Source organism: Haematobia irritans, chromosome 1, assembly GCF_050003625.1.
Source record: "Haematobia irritans isolate KBUSLIRL chromosome 1, ASM5000362v1, whole genome shotgun sequence".
In the NCBI taxonomy this organism is placed as follows: domain Eukaryota; kingdom Metazoa; phylum Arthropoda; class Insecta; order Diptera; family Muscidae; genus Haematobia; species Haematobia irritans.
In genome coordinates, this window is record NC_134397.1 from 230643727 (window position 1) to 230661718 (window position 17992).

At 36.4% G+C, this 17992-nt stretch overlaps 1 protein-coding gene across 1 annotated transcript in view; it reads left to right on the plus strand.

Moving 5' to 3' along the window:
• Positions 1 to 5232: 5232 nt before the first annotated feature.
• Bicra (BRD4 interacting chromatin remodeling complex associated protein) overlaps positions 5233 to 17992 on the plus strand; it is a 298582-nt gene continuing 285822 nt past the window's right edge. The window contains exon 1 of the mRNA XM_075292492.1: positions 5233 to 6726. Within this exon, the coding sequence (XP_075148607.1) occupies positions 6696 to 6726 (31 nt within the window). The 5' untranslated portion in view covers positions 5233 to 6695. The remainder of the gene's footprint in view (positions 6727 to 17992) is intronic.

The following is a 17992-nucleotide window of genomic DNA, read 5'->3' on the forward strand; positions in this document are numbered from 1 at the left end:
TCAGGACTGATCACTCAGCTCTACGATGGTTGCTCCAATTCCAGAATCCGGAAGCTCAACTGGCACGTTGGATCGAGAGGCTCCAAAGCTATGATTTCAGTATCGAGCATGGAAAAGGTGGAAAACACGGTAACGCTGACGCTTTGTCACGTCGACCTTGCAGAATAGAATGCAAGCACTGCTCGAAAGATGAACATAAGGAGGAGATTGTTGATATTCGGCTGTTACACATCGAATCTGGAGTGGTCTGGCCAACAGAACAGCGTAAAGATCCCATTTTGAACAAAATTATTTCGGCAAAGGAAGAGAACAAGAAGCCCAGTAAGAAAGACATAGCAGCCGAAAGTCCACTTATGAAATCATACTGGGCTCAATGGGATAGTTTAGTTCTAGTCAATGGATCCCTGCAACGTAAATGGGAAAGCGAAGATGGCAAGAGCAGCCGAAATTTGATCATCGTTCCAGATTCCAAAATAAGAGACGTTTTGGCGGAGTTCCATAATGGTCCCAGTGGAGGTCATCTGGGAATAACCAAAACCGCCGAGAAAGTGAAGCAACGATTCTACTGGGTTGGATGCCAGAAATCAATTGCTGAATGGGTAGCCAATTGCGAGAAGTGCATGAAGGCGAGAGGTCCAACAAGGAAAATTCGAGGTCCTATGCAAGAATATAGACCAGGAGCCCCGTTTGAAAGAATAGCAATGGACGTGGCAGGCCCTTTCCCAGTAAGTGATTCTGGAAACCGTTATGTCCTTGTGGTCATGGATTACTTCAGCAAATGGCCGGAGGTGTATGCAATTCCAAACCAAGAGGCAAAAACGATTGTGGATGTGGTCAACAAAAACTGGATATGTCGCTACGGTGTGCCGTCCGAGATTCACTCAGACCAGGGAAGAAATTTTGAATCGGCCATATTCAAAGAGATGTGTGAATCCCTTGGTATCAAGAAAACGAGGACTACGCCATTACATCCACAATCCGATGGCATGGTAGAAAGGTTTAATCGCACTCTGGAGGAACATCTTCGAAAAGTAGTGGACAACGGCCAGAGGGACTGGGACGAGCATATACCAAAGTTTTTGCTGTCGTATAGATCTGCCATTCATGATTCCACCTCTCGAACACCGGCCAATGTTCTATTCGGAACTGAGTTGAAGTTGCCTGGAGATCTGATATTCGGCGCTAAACCTAATGAGCTCGCCATGGAAGAAAACAGAAACGACATCCCAAACACTTTCGGTGAAGTTCACGAATCAGTGCGCAACAAAATAAAAATGGTCAGCAACAGAATGAAGGCGAGATGCGATCGTGCTGTAAATACTGAGGGCTTCCAAGAAGAAGAATTGGTTCTGCTATTTAACCCGCAACGAAAGAAAGGATTGTGTCCTAAACTGCAAACACAGTGGGAAGGCCCATACAAAGTCATCAAGAAGATCAATGATGTTGTATACCGGATTCAGAAGGACGACAGCCCTAGATCAAAGATGAAAGTTGTACATCTGGAACGATTGGCTCCTTACGGAACAGGTTCTGTGCCTGTTCGGGACGAACAGGCTTAAGCGGGAGGCAGTGTTACGAATTTGATAATTATAGATATAAGTTTATTTAAATAAGTTTCCGTTAATTTAAAATTTCAAATTGTAACGATAAAATTTCGCTATCACTTGTTGGAATCATCTATTCATTTTCTAGTATTTTCCTGAATTTCTTTTATGTTCTTTTGTTTGCTTACCGAAATGTTAGTTCTTACTCTCTCATAGAATAGCAACCACTTTGCTTTGTTATTCTCATTTCATCCCATTGTCTATTGTCATTATTGTTGTTGTTGTAGTAATGCGAGCATATATCTATGTGAGTGTGTATGTGTTTGGCAGCCACCAGGTAAACAACTTAATGGTCGTAGATCCTTCTAGCATTGCCTAAGAATGTTCTGGCGTTGCCAGAATATTGTAGTGCTACCAGAATGTTCTCGTATTGCCACACCGTCATATATAAAAGCGCTCGCATGCTGCTAACGAGTCAGTCTTTATTAAAGCGTCAAACGAATAACTTCAGTGTGAACGAATTGTAAAGTGTGAAGTCATAGTAAATAATTTGTAGATTGTCGTTATTTAAAAGAACTGTGTTTTAGTTGTCGGGTAATTAAAAACGCCTAAATATAAAAACGTAACAATAGTTACCTTTTTAAATAAAAAATTAATTGGGGTTTGCAATCAAAATCAATTAAATGTTTAATTGAATCAATTCAAAAATTAATTAAAAATTGCTAATGCATCAATTAATTTTTTAATCAAGGATTTTTTCTATGCCCAATTAAAACTGTGATTGATACTATCATTTTCGTGATTGAAGACATTTCAATTAAAAAATTAATTGGATCAATTAATTTCGTGATTTAATCAGAAAAATATTTTTTTGTGTGTATAAATTATTTAAATAAAAACGAAAACGAAGTGCCGAAAACATTGTTATTAAGCTTAAAACTGGTAATAGGGCTGTCACCCGGGATAAACCCCGGCCCGAAATCCCGGAATTTTCGGGACGGGATAAATCCCGAATCCCGGGATTTTTTATTTTGAATCACGGGATTTTTCTGGATTTCGAAAAACTAATTCCAATTTGTTTAATTGGTGTTTTTTAGCTTTATTTATTAATAAATTGGAGTCTTCATTCCATGCAAACGGCCCTTCGATTTCATACCCGACAAATTGAGTTAACAAACATTTATGGTACCCCTTGAGTAAGAATGTATTATACATGAGGTATACTATAAAAAACAAACTTTCATCAAAAATCGAACTAAACGATAAGGTCCTCCCCCTGCCAACATTTCAAAGTTCCATTTCATCCTCACCGCTACCACAGACTGGTAAGTGACACTACAACAATCGCCAACTGTGATGGGGGAAGCGTATCAGAAAGTACAAAATGTACATGAAGGTATTTTGCCATCACAATCGTTACAAAAGTAATTTTATATTTTGTGAAACACCAAGCGCAACTAGCTTCCTATAATTTATTTAAATAAAATCGATAATGAAGTGCTGAAAACATAGTTATTTCGCTTAAAATTGTAAAAGGTATATTGGTGAACAATTTTTGACTTTCCAAATGGATTAAGTGATAGTTTTTCTGATATTTGTTCAAACACGCTGCTTCCGTAGAGAATAAACAAACTAGCTGATTGACGCTGCAACATGTATGTTAACTTGCTACTTGTAACTCAACATCCCTGCCAGCATTTCAAAGTTCCATTTCATCCTCATCGCTACCACAGACTCGTAAATGTCACCACAACCATCGCGAACTGTGATGGGGGAAGCATATCAAAAAGTACAAAATGTACATGAAAGTATTTTGCCATCACTACTGTTAGAAGAGCCATATTATTTTTTGTGAAACGCCAAGCGCAACCAGCTTGTTATATTTTATTTAAATAAAAACCAAAATAAAGTTCTGAAAACATAGATATTACGCTTAAAATTGTGAAAGGTATATGGTGAACAATTTTCGACTTTCCAAATAGAATAAAGTGATCGTTTTTCAAATATTTTTCCAGGCACGCTGTCTCCATCGAAAATAAACAAACTGGCTGATAGACGCTGCAATATGTAACTTGCTACTTAAAACTCAACATCATTCTTTTATTAATGCAAAAAATTATGTTAAATGTGATGAGATAAACCGAAAAATGTTATATTTATAAGAAATTATAAATGTTGAATCAAATCAATAAACATCTACACAATCGTGTTTTACTTGACCACAATGATTCTTCTACAATTACCTTAAAATTCACTTTTTCTGATAGTTTGCAAGGGTTCTTATTGGCGTCCTTCGAAATTGATCTAAAAAGGCACCTAATAATTGCACTGATGAGAAACTTTTTCATAGTAACTTGGCGTGGTACAACTTCTCAATAGTGACGGCGCTTTTCCGACGAGTTTTTGATGTCGTATATGATTGTTTTCGACGTAGTGGGGATTCTCAGAAGCGCCCCCAAATTCAAAAAATGTTGGCAGTGATAGTCGCATAAATGTTATATTTATAAAAATTTATAAACGTGTAATCAAAAAAATAAACATCTTAACAATCGTGTTTTACTTCCCTGCCAGCATTTCAAAGTTCCAATTCATCCTCATCGTTACCACAGACTCGTAAGTGACACTGCAACAAACGCCAACTGTGATAGTATTTTGCCATCACTATTCGCATGAAAGTATTTTGCCATCACTATTGTTACAAGAGCCATTTTATATTTTGTGAAACACCAAGCACAACTAGCTTCCTATAATTTATTTAAATAAAATCGATAATGAAGTGCTGAAAACATAGTTATTTCGCTTAAAATTGTAAAAGGTATATTGGTGAACAGTTTTTGACTTTCCAAATGGAATAAAGTGATTGTTTTTCAGATATTTTTCTAGACACGCTGCCTCCATCGAGAACAAAAACACTGGCTGATAGACACTGCAACATGTAACTTGCAACTCAACAACAATCTTTTTTTAATGCATAAAAATATGTTAAATGTGATAGTCGCATAAATGTTATATTTATGAGAATTTATAAATGTTTAATAAAATTAATAAACATCTAGACAATCGCGTTTTATACGGCGTTCTCACCAAGCATGTTTTGGGGTTTGAAATGTTTTCCCTTTATAAGCATTTCAAAACGAGTCGATTTCGACATACTAAAAAACAAGTTCAAAACACAAGTTTTCCTCCAAAACACGTCAATTTTAGAATGTGAACCCACCTAATTTGGAATATACCACGAATAACATACCCTATTCAAAATATATGTCAAAATATTAAAATAAGTTTCATAGAAAAAAAGGACTAAACAACGGCTTTTAAGAACATGGACATGTGAAAATAACATACAATTTTTTCCCTAAATGTATCCAGAAGGGCACCTAATAATTGCACTCACGCGATACTTTTTTGTAGTAAGTTGGCGTGGTACAACTTCTCAATAGTGACGGCGCTTTTCCTAGGAGTTTTGGATATTGTATACGACTGTTTTCGACGTAGTGGGGATTCTCAGAAGCGCCCCAAATTCAAAAAATGTTGACAGGGATTTTATACCCGAGTGGCAACCGTGCTTTGCATATATCATCGGCGATAATGTATTAACGTCGTCTTTGTATTCGCAAAATCAACGGCGTATGACACAGTTGATACCTGGCGACGTTAACTTTATATTCTGATTGACCTTGTTCTCTGCACCTCAGACAAAAAAAAACACACGTTCCATAAAAGTTTTGGATTTCACGGATTTACACGATCAAATCTTAATAAATTGTACCAAAAATGCAACGAGGATAAAGTGCAAAGTGTTTCGATGTGAAAAAGTGTGAAGTATTACGAAAAGACCATGGGAAAATGTAAATAAAAAGTGTTTTCTTGTCAAACTTTACATATACACAATCATACATAGCTATGTGTAGATGAGTATGTGTTTAAGAAAGTGATTTCAAAGTGATATGATGAATAAATAATAATAAGAATGAAAAAATTGATAGAACTACATAAAGATTGAGAGGATAGTGTGCATATCTTCAATTTCACAACAATGAATATAAAATAATCCACCAGAAAACTAAAAGAAAGGCAAGGAAATTGAAGAAATCGAATTGTTCCATCTACCAAAGAGTTCCTTTGTCGTACAATACAAGAACAACTATAGTGAAAGGGGGCAATACAAACACCACAGATGTTTTATACAGCCATCTCATTCTACGAATGACAGTATAATGCAAGTGACCGAAGAGAAATGCAAAAAAAATAAAATATAGAAAATCCCATTGGCTCCATTGTGAATGGTTGGTTAAATACACCACACTATAGCCTACTATTGTTATTGCTAAAACAAAATTAACACACAAACAAACTTAATATAGACGTGTTTTGATATCGATTATTAAATGTGCGTTAACGGCGGCATTAATTGGACCGAGTTTGGCCAATATCATGAGAGTGTTTGCAAAAAATGTTGGTGAAAATAATAACATAGAGAATAGAAAATACCGGCTATTGGAAATGGTCATTGTAATTTTAACAAATTTTTTAAATAAACAAAAGAAAATTGTTTTTAAATTGTCTAATCGTCGTCTTTGTGTGTTTTTTGTAAAAAAATCTTTGTTCGTAGTGAATCTTGTATGCTTGTATGTGCATGTGTTCGATAATCTACTCACCGTTTAATTACCTTAGTGCGTCGACGTCGGTCTTTTTCTTTTTGTTGCGTCGTCCAAACAAATCCTTCGGGGATACTTAAATTAACATAAATACTACTTAGAAAATAATAACGAATGTATTTTACAATTGTGAAAAAGGAGATTATTCCTTGCCCCATTTTATAGTGGAAAAACGTGAAAAAGATGATGGAAATGAAATGTCTGAGGCAAAAAGCTCATTGTGCCGCTTTCGTTCATCTCCCGGATAAAATGCTTAAAAATTGTTTATCCTGAAATTGTTCGATTGTTGGCGAATTCCTCATCATCTCAGAGTTTGAAACTCTTAATTTGGTTTTCTTTTCCCAACAAAATATCGTCATAAGCATCAATACCACCAAGTAGAATTACTCCACCTTTAATACCAAGTCCTTGTTAGCAGCAATAATTCTGCTTCCTCTTCTTCTGGGATTATTCAAGTAGCTGACCTCTTCACGAGAACAAAAAAAAACTGCCAATGAGTCGAAGACAGTCACTTGATCGGCCAGGTAAGTTGAAAATGAAATGTCTCAAAAGCTGAAGTCTATACCTCATACAAATTTGAAGGAATGTAAACAACTTTAGATCAAATGTACTGTTTGTGGTTTTTCATTCACACATTCATTCCTACCCAAAACTTTTGATCTCCTTCTCGATCTTTTAGAAAGTTTTTTTTTTGTTTTGTATTATAGTGCATACATGGAATTCCTTAAAAGTTCTTCAAATATATTTTGTGGTCATTATTTTTTGCTTGTTTTCTCACCATTCATATTGTTTGACACATCAAGCATTCACCATGCACAATATTCACACCACTCTCAGCTGCTTCGTTGTTTCTTTGTTTTTGTACCAATCCGTTTTCTCTAATTTGGGGGCCGTGTTGAAATTTGGCGCCAGAGTGTGGTGAGTCAACAACACCAATGTCAGTGATTTCACCTTTTGTTTTGAGTATTTTACTATGCGCAGCGCGACGTATGATGTGTGTGTGTGGCGTTGATTCTAATATTTGGCAATTTTATTTTAGGAAATGTAAACAAAATGTAAATACAGGTGGTAGGAATTTTCTAGTGATATTTTCAAATTCTGATTAGATTTATTTACCTTTTCTAATTAGATTCCTATTCCTATACTTGCGATTATTGCGATTGAAAAGTGAGTTATATATCAAACAGTTTGTTAATCTAGCCGCCACTACAGTTTTTAACGCCGTAGGCCAAATGCAGACTCTACATTTACCAACAGACGAAAACGCTCCAAAACAATCTGCAATCAATCGTAGTTCGTAGGTGAGAATTTTGGCAGATCTGAATAATGTTTTATAGTCACATTTTATAGTGGATTGCACAAATGGTGGTAAAATTTCTGAGGATCGAAGAATGGTTTCACACTTAGTGCGACATGCGCCGAAATTCATCACCTGTGCCATTCAGCCCGCATATCTAATCTAACCTTGATTCGGTCCGAGACTCCTTATTACATTTTTCTATTTAATAATAATAAAAATTTTATGTAACTGTCGAAGGGCTCCCAACTTTCGCATCAATATCTAGGATTTAGTGAGACCTAAATTATCTAATAGGTTAACCATGACAAAAGTATGAATTTACGGACTTATAAGCAAGATCTCTTTAACATCTGTCTGGTATGGTGCTTCATCTTGGTATTCTAGTTTACAATCCATGTAATGCATTATGGCTGGGATTTGGTCGTACTATGCCATTTAACTTCAGCCTTTGCCCTTCGCATAGGTGATTACCAGTGATGGTCTGTATCAAACTTTTTTATACCCTCCACCATAGGATGGGGGGTATATTAACTTTGTCATTCCGTTTGTAGCACATCGAAATATTGATCTAAGACCCCATAAAGTATATATATTCTGGGTCGTGGTGAAATTCTGAGTCGATCTGAGCATGTCTATCCGTCTGTTGAAATCACGCTAACTTCCGAACGAAACAAGCTATCGACTTGAAACTTGGCACAAGTAGTTGTTATTGATGTAGGTCGGATGGTATTATTACAGAGCCTCTAAGAGAAACAAATTTCATCCGATCCGGCTGAAATTTGGTACATGATGTTAGTATATGGTCTCTAATGACCATACAAAAATTGGTGCGTATCGGTCCATAATTATATATAGCCCCCATATAAACCGATCACCAGATTTGACCTCCGGAGCCTCGTGGAAGACCAAAATTTATCTGATTCAGTTGAAATTTGGTACGTGATGTTAATATATGGCCTCAAAGACCCATGCAAAAATTGGTCGATATCGGTCCATAATTATATATAGGCCCCATATAAACCGATCCCCAGATTTGACCTCCGGAGCATCTTGGAAGAGCAAAATTCTTCCCATTCGGTTGAAATTTGGTACGTGATGTTAGTATGTGGTATCCAATAACCATGCAGGAATTGGTTCCTATCAGTCCATAATTATATATAGCTCCCATATAATCCGATCGCCAGATTTGACTTCCGGTATCTTTTGGAGAAGCAAAATTCATCCGATCTGGTTGAAATTTGGTACGTGGTGGTAGTATATGATATTTAACAACCATGCCAAAAGTGGTCCATATCAGTCCATAATCATTTATAGCCCCCATATAAACCGATCCCGAGATTTGGTTTTGGAGCCTCTTGGAGGAGCAAATTTCATCCGAGTGAGTTGAAATTTGTGGATGACAGTCTTTCGTAGAAGTTTCTACGCAATCCATGGAGGAGGGTACATAAGATTCGGCCTGGCCGAACTTACGGCCGTATATACTTGTTAGGTTTGCGACTGTCGCAAAGTTGTAAACGTCACATACGCGCCGTAAATGTAGCAAAAGTAACAAAAGTCGCAAACTCAAAATACTTTAGTCACGTCAGCTAGGCAGCAGATTTGATGATATCCAAGACGATGGTATATGCGCAGAAGTTTCAATTTTTCTGAATGTTCACAATTTTCGGCTTTAGTCCCCACATTTTCCCTATTGCCTTTTGCAAGAGTACAGGGTAACCGTGGCTTTTCTCGTCCTTTCTTAGCTTTAAGTTCAGTCTCCTGTCCAATATAACTCCAAGGTATTTTGCACGCTCACCAATGGGCATTTCGATACCACCTAAGAAAATAGGCTTGACCGTGAGAAAACTTTCACAAATTTCTGCAGAAACTCACAGCGAATGCCATTAAACTAAATTAAAAAATGTTCAAAATTTCTTCTATGCAAAATTTGGTTTTCTACAGCAGGTTTACGGCTTTTGCGACATACGTATTATACCGTCGCAAATGTATGTCGCAAAAGTCACAGTTTGTGACAGGCCAACCCTGGTTGTTACTTATCAGCGATTAGCGAAAGAGGTCGCACTTGATCAAATGACAGAAAATAGGACAGCAATTCGGAGAAATTTTCGAACAATGTAAACATGTAAACCAGTGCGTTAATGTTTTGAAGAAGCATACAAAAATTCAGCGTCGAATTTGGGTAATAATCATTTTATCCTTTTCAAGGTAGTCGATTGCTGGGTTAGGTATAGTGGCATCCTGTAATTTTTATTGTGTATTAATTGGCTATAGAAAGGAGTTCACCGCTTGTGGTATGGTGAACCTCTCTTGTATCAAAGTGTTCTGCCCGATTCTGTGTTTCGTTCAATGACAAAGGACCTAGTTTTTATAGTCCATTCATGCGCTCAGAAATATCAGCAGCATTACTGATAGGATATAATCCACAGCTGAAAAACTTTTTAGTGTTTGGTCCATGCTAAACATTGTACCGCGGTGATTTCCAGAAAATCACACTGTCATTTTTCCGGTCAAATGTAGAAATTTCTACTGGAAGCATGTAGAATGTTCATTGGGAGCATGTGGAATGGTAGCATTGGTCATTAAGATCTACGTTAGCATGCATTTGAACCAATTGTCGAAGCACATTTGACACTAATTGAGGTAACATGCATTTCGTTGACCTCTTATTTTAATTTGTATGTCGTGCTGATGAGTGATCCGTCTTTGGCGGTTAATTTTTCTGATTTTTTGAAGACAATTGGTAAACTAATGGTTGTGTACCACTCAGAATTGAGTGTTACGCGTTGTTCTAATGGTACGATTGCGACATATACAGTTTTCCGGAAAATACAGGCGATCATTTGCTTGGAAGTGCTTCGTGCACGAACATTTTTATACCCTCCACCATAGGATGGGAGTATATTAACTTTGTCATTCCGTTTGTAACACATCGAAATATTGCTCTAAGACCCCATCAAGTATATATATTCTGGGTCGTGGTGAAATTCTGAGTCCGGCTGAAATTTGGTATATGGTCTCTAACAACCATGCAAAAATTGGCCCACATCGGTCCATAATTATATATAGCCCCCATATAAACCGATCCCCCGATTTGGCTTGCGGAGCCTCTAAGAGAAGCAAAATTTTATCCGATCCGGCTGAAATTCGGAACATGGTCTTAGTATATGGTCTCTAATGACCATGCAAAAATTGGTCCACATCGGTCCATAATTATATATAGCCCCCATATAAACCGATCACCAGATTTAACCTCCGGAGCCTCTTGGAAGACCAAAATTCATCTGATTCAGTTGAAATTTGGTACGTGGTGTTAATATATGGCCTCAAACAACCATGCAAAAATTGGTCGAAATCGGTCCATAATTATATATAGGTCCCATATAAACCGATCCCGAGATTTGGTTTTGGTTTCGGTCTGTAGTTATATATAACCCTCAGATAAATCGATCCCCAATCACACAAAAAATGGTCAATATAAAGTTCATAATTGTATATAGCCCCCATATAAGCATAACTTTGATATATTCCACGTATGGACTAACTCACAATTTAGAAAACGATGTTAGAAGTTTTAAGATATTACAACCCAAGTAATTCGATTGTGGATGACAGTCTTCTTCTACGCAATCCATGGTGGAGGGTACATAAGATTCGGCCTGGCCGAACTTACGGACGTATATAATACTTTTGTTTTTTTTTTTTTTTTTGATTTGTCCCATCGGGCTCATATTTTGTAGAATTTCCTTCGACCAAGACTTTTTTAGCGATTGACAAATTGTACGGGATCCAACGCGAATAAATTTTTATGACGGTCAAATGTACATGCAATATTTAATGTAAGCTGACACTAATGCCTAAGGTTATCTAAATCTCACTATAGGTCACATGACGAATTGGCAATATTAGTTGGCGCATATCAATAGTTTCGGGAACAACAACTGATTTTGGACGACCTTATGGAGTGAACTACGGACAGAGTTGCATCGCCAAAATGTGCACTAAGTTCATCACTTACTGTTGATGATTTAATCCACGTCGAAAAAAATAATCGCACGAAAATATTTCCAACTTAATTCCATTTATTTGGGCGAGATGAATCTTTGGCTGCCACACAACACAAATAGCATTCGTATGTCAAAATTTTGTCACTCTATACTCCGTGCTCGTCAATTGCGGTAGCATTTGGCTGTGGTGTAGCATAAAACGGTATGCGATCATGTGGAATTCATTAAATCAGTTTATGACTGTAGCCATCGAAGAATAGTACTCGCCGTAGACAATATCCAAACGTTTTTACGATTTCACACAATGGACCGAATAGTCTAAGTGAGCCTGAATCAAATCGGGATGCCACTTAAACCTACGATTTCGTAAATCTATATTGTTTTTGCAATCCATGAACATTCCCAAAAAATATTTAGTATATCATATTATAAATTTTATTGTATTTATCGAACGAACGAAATAACATTCTTTGCGGTTGAAGAAGCATATATTGGTCAATCGTATTTTCCCTAACCAATTAATATTTAAACTAAATTAAAACCAATTGTTTAAATATTTTCTTTTCCACTCGCCACCACAATCATAATTTTGTTACTATTTTTAATTTTTTTAATGGGATTTCCGCAAAACAAAATAGTTTTTTGTTTTATAAAATACAGTGTCATGTTTTTCTAATTAACCACACACATTTATATACTTCTCCAAAAATCTATAATACTTTTTTCATAGAGCTCATTCGTATCAAAAATCAACATGCCGCCAAAAACACAAAATCTTATACAATGTGCAAAAACATTTCATTTCTTTTCATATTTTTTATTTATTCCCCTGCAAATAAATTTCCATTCAAATAAAGATTTTGTTGATGTTTTATTTTCGTTTATGGCCATTGTTAAGTTTCAAAAAAGAGAAAGTATATTTAACAACAATACACAAATTGAAGCAAATCTGATGAAAAGAAAAACAAAAGCCAAAAAAGCAAAGTGGAAAAAAATCTACGACAGCTCCGAGATCAACATAAATGAGAAACAAATGGATTTTAAATAAGACACCTAAAAGGTGATGTATCAAAAAATGTTTTCTTTTTTATGCCAAAATATTTGACCCATCAGGAATTTATGATGATTTTTATTGGCAATATGAAGATAATATTTGGTACAAAAGAGTGTTGTCACATAGATCGATGGCAGATTGTTCAATGCGATTATTAGTATTTTAACAATCGTGAACTAATTATGTGGCTATTATAATTGTGTTGTATTGTTAATTTAATTTGATACCTTTCAGATTTATGTCGACCGATTGGTTTACCATTAAACGCAGCAGCAATTAAGACATTCGTAAAATATAATTTCTTCTACAGTCAATGGAGATGACTACAAACTTTACCGCAGAATAGGAGTATATAATGTTTTAGGTGTTATACTAGGTTCAGCTGTGTTTGACCAGCAATTATGGCTGGAATAACAAACACGCACAGGTCCGAATGCTATAGTCAGCATTCCCAACCAACTTTACAATCAAATTGTGGACCCACAATTGAATTGTTGTTGTAGTACCTGGGAATTGATATATGAAACATATAAAGGAAGATTAAAAATACAAAAAATATTCAATCAAAAATCTAATTGGTTCAAGGTAGCCACCGTGGTGCAATGGTTAGCATGCCCGCATTGTATACAATGCGGTCGTGAGTTCGATTCCTGCTTCAAACCTAACACCAAAAAGTTTTCCAGCTGTGGATTATTCCACCTCAGTAATGTTGGTGACATTTCTGAGTGTTTCAAAGCTTCTCTAAGTGGTTTCACTGTAATGTGGAACGCCGTTCGGACTCGGCTATAAAAAGGAGGCCTTTAGCTGATGGCCTCAGTTGCCAATGCTTTTTTTATATCTTTATACTAATATTATATTTACTATAAATTTAGTATCAACTATAAATAAATAAATAAATAAAAGGTGGTCTTTTGTCATTGAGCTTAAAATGGAATCGGGCAGCACTCGGTGATAAGAGAGAAGTTCACCACTGTGGTATCTCAAAGGACTAAACAGTCTAAGTGAGCCTGATACATCGGGCTGCCACCTAACCTCACCTAATTGGTTCAACAAAATTTTTTAATTGAAACAAAAATCAATCACAACAAATAATTATGTCCGTGAAAATAAAGTTAACTTTAAAATTTATGATAACATTGTCTTAACGTTAACAGAGCGTTAACAGAGCTCTGCTAAGTGCTTAACAGAGAAAAAATAAAGTTAACTTTAAAAAGAACAAATAGTTAAAATAAAAAAACGATCATTGTGCCAAAACTATAGAGGGGGCAGTATACACCCATATACCAAATTGTAGGGCACGATGAGTAGAATCTGAATCCGGGGGCAGTATACACCCATATACCAAATTGAAAATATCTCGAATTCTGGCAATGAACTTTAAGAAATTATTTCGGATTCAGATTCTACTCATCGTGCCCTACAATTTGGTATATGGGTGTATACTGCCCCCTCTATAGTTTTGGCACAGTGGTCACATTTGTTTTTAACTTTAACTCAATCGCAACTTAAAGTGAAAATATCTCGAATTCTGGCAATGAACTTTATGAAATTATTTCGGATTTAGATTCTACTCATCGTGCCCTACAATTTGGTATATGGGTGTATACTGCCCCCTCTATAGTTTTGGCACAGTGGTCACATTTGTTTTTAACTTTAACTCAATCGCAACTTAAAGTGAAAATATCTCGAATTCTGGCAATGAACTTTATGAAATTATTTCGGATTCAGATTCTACTCATCGTGCCCTACAATTTGGTATATGGGTGTATACTGCCCCCTCTATAGTTTTGGCACAGTGGTCACATTTGTTTTTAACTTTAACTCAATCGCAACTTAAAGTGAAAATATCTCGAATTCTGGCAATGAACTTTATGAAATTATTTCGGATTCAGATTCTACTCATCGTGCCCTACAATTTGGTATATGGGTGTATACTGCCCCCTCTATAGTTTTGGCACAATGATCGTTTTTTTATTTTAACTATTTGTTCTTTTTAAAGTTAACTTTATTTTTTCTCTGTTAAGCACTTAGCAGAGCTCTGTTAACGCTCTGTTAACGTTAAGACAATGTTATCATAAATTTTAAAGTTAACTTTATTTTCACGGACATCAAATAATTGTACCAATTATTTTTTTAATTGACTTTGGTGATTGATACTATCATTTCTTTGATTGAAGTCATTTCAACTAAAAATTGCTTGGATCAATTAATGCTGTGATTGCAGACAAACTTTATTTTTTTTGTGTGTGATGTTGGTCCTCCACCCGGGAGAACGCTGCACCTATAAGAAGATATTGTTTTATAAACCGCTGCCGTGTGTGCGGCCTCCAATGCCTTCCTTATTCCCTCATCATATTTATCGTCTATCAGATGGTTTATTGAGTGTTGGTATTTTCTGAAGTCAAACCGGATAGTTTTGGATATGGCGCGTTTACCCCTCTGCTCTTTATCAGGTGTTGATACAGGAGGAGGCCGCAGTTTTGCATTTTGGATTCATGCTGCAGATGCAGCTGTGGTCTCTTGGAGTGACATCCAGTGGCAATCCGCAACACAGTCGTCTCCTTCTGTTTCTCCCAAGTACTACCACACAATGCCTTCAGGATCTTGTTTATACTACGAAAGTTTTTAGCAACCATTACCGAAAATGGTTACTGAGGATTAGGAGCAGAAATTCCTGCTAAGAATGAAATCCCCAAGTAGGGCGATAGTCATTAATCGTCACCGCAAGCTCCTCGATGTCTCTACATAATATAAGTAGTGGAATAGTCATCCGCTTAGGTTATCAGATGGAAATCTGGTGGTGGACGAGGAGTTCCTGTCACTTAAAAGTTGAAAGAGAAGGGGAGAAGTATCCCATTTTGAGGTGCGCCTTGTTTGTATTCCTTCTCTAAATTCCATATAAGACTGTCTACCAGCCAGTGATTGCAGACAAAAAATATTTTTTTCTGTGTGGTGTTGGTCCTTCACCCAAGAGAACGCTGGGTGGAGGTTGAAGACAATTAAAAATTGCTTGTATCAATTAATTCTGTGATTGCAGACAAAAAATATTGTTTTCTGTGTGGTGTTGGTCCTCCACCCAGTAGAACGCTGCACCTGTATGAAGATATTGTTTTATAAACCGCTGCCGTGTGTGCGGTCTCTAATGCCTTCCTTATTCCCTCATCATATTTATCGTCTATCAGAAGGAGTAGTTATTTTCTGAAGTCAAACCGGATAGTTTTGGATAATGCCTTCTTGGATATGGCGCGTTTACCCCTCTGCTCTTTATCAAGTGTTGATGCACGAGGAAGTCGCATTTTTACATTTTGGACTCATGCTGCAGATGGTGCTCTGGTCTCTTGGAGTGACATCCAGTGGCAATCCGCAACACAGTCGTCTCCTTCTGTTTCGCCCAAGTACTACCAGACAATGCCTTCAAGAGCTACTACTATTATACTACGAAAGTTTTTAGCAACCATTACCGCATGCTTTCCAAAAGGGAAAGGGGATCTTCCATGTGTGGAAGATCTGGTCAAGAACCTGGTTCACGACGTGAAAATGGTTACTGACGATTAGAAGCAGAAATTCCTGCTCTACATAATGTAAGCGTGTTTTTCCAAAATTCGTTGCTCACGCACACTCACGAAGATACTATTTTCGCGACTCACGCACGACATTTGTTTGGTTAATCACGCTCACGCACACTCACGCCGTTACCGTCAGCGTGACTCACGCGTGAGTCAAGAAAATTTTCGTGAGTCACGACAATTTTGTGTCACGTGCACACCTCTAATTCCTTCTCTAAATTCCATATAAGACTGTCTACCAGCCAAATAGTTCGCCATTAACATTATTAAGGAGGAAGGGTTCCATTATCTCTTAGGAGTGTGGCGTGGTTCACTGTATCTAATGCTTTAGACAGATCAAATGTTACGAGAATCAAACATAAGAGTGGGTTTGCTCAGAAGGCCAACATCTTAAGGTGGTATTACTCACGTTATTTGCCATACTTCACCTTTTCAGGAGCTCGTTGCCGAAGATTTTCGATTGGCGAAAGCGTGGTATTTTTTACAGCCTTCAAGATGTATGGTGATATTGATCTTCTAGTTTAGCTCTCTAAATGGAGATTGCCGCAGGCAAAGTAGTCCCTAAGAGTTCAGACTGAATTGTTGATCCTTACTCCAAGCTAACGTGACTATAAAAAAGTCGCAAAGGTTATCAAGTGGATATCTGGTGGGCGAGCCCTTGGTTAATGCGTGTCCCAACGGTAGTCAAGGGCCACATGACTCACGTTTTCTTTTCGGTTAATTTTCCCAATCTATTTGATTCACGCCAGATAATTCTAGACACTTCCTATCCGAATCAGAGATTCCCTCGATCTGTCTGTCTACAGGTCAAACACTGAAATATTCAATAAAATGCAACGCTCAACATTTGTTACTTCAACATACATCTTGTACTACAACAATTTCACCCATATATCTTTAATAGTATTGGTATTTTCCAATGAATGAATCTATTTTTGCATAACTATGATGCTAACTCACATTGCTTTATATAAACTTTACAATAGTTGATAAATAGTTTCTATAAAGAAATTTCAAAAAGAAAGAAAAGTGAAAAATATTTACAAGAAACTCGATTGATGTTGAAGCAAACTTTACAGTAGACAAAGCAAGGGTGTAGACTATGTCCTATAGTTCCAGTAAAAAGATTCTTATTCGGGCAATTGACAATTTGAAGTTGTAAAAGTGGTCCTTTTTGTTAGCAAAACGATTTGAAAGTTTTTCGATTGTGGCTGGGCGAATCTCAAACACTTAACGAAAATAAACAAAAATTATTGAAATTGGTTATTTACTTTTTTCTACATTATGATGATGCCAACTAAGAATATTCCATACAATAACAATTATTTATGCTCATTTCAGGTTAAATCACAATAAAAAACACTACGAAAAATGTTAACCGCAATCAAGAACTTATGGTTTATATATTTACTGCTACCAATTGCTTTATATGATGTAAATAATATCCCATGGTAATAAAAACGTTAACACCAAATTGATGATAATGTTTTACTGTCAAGTTGAGGAGCTCGGATCTCATAAAGTTGAAGAACTATGCAGGCTATATGTAATGCTGCAAAATCAGCAAATTTATAGTCTTTGAGTGATGACAACAAGAAACTCGATGAACTGAAAGAAATGGTGAAATCCTAAAAAACAAGAAGAGCAAAATGAACTTTTATAGCTTTGTCTGAGACAGCAGATGTTAATCGTTTGATGTGTTTTGCATATAAAATATTTTATGTGGCCACTGTATAGACCTTCATATACGTCTTGTAGCAATAGCGTCTGTACAAAATGTCCCAATTTTTTATTGATGTTTTTCTTTGTCAAGAATTGAATGGACAATAACAAAGTTATTATTTAAATATTGAATTGAAGATTATT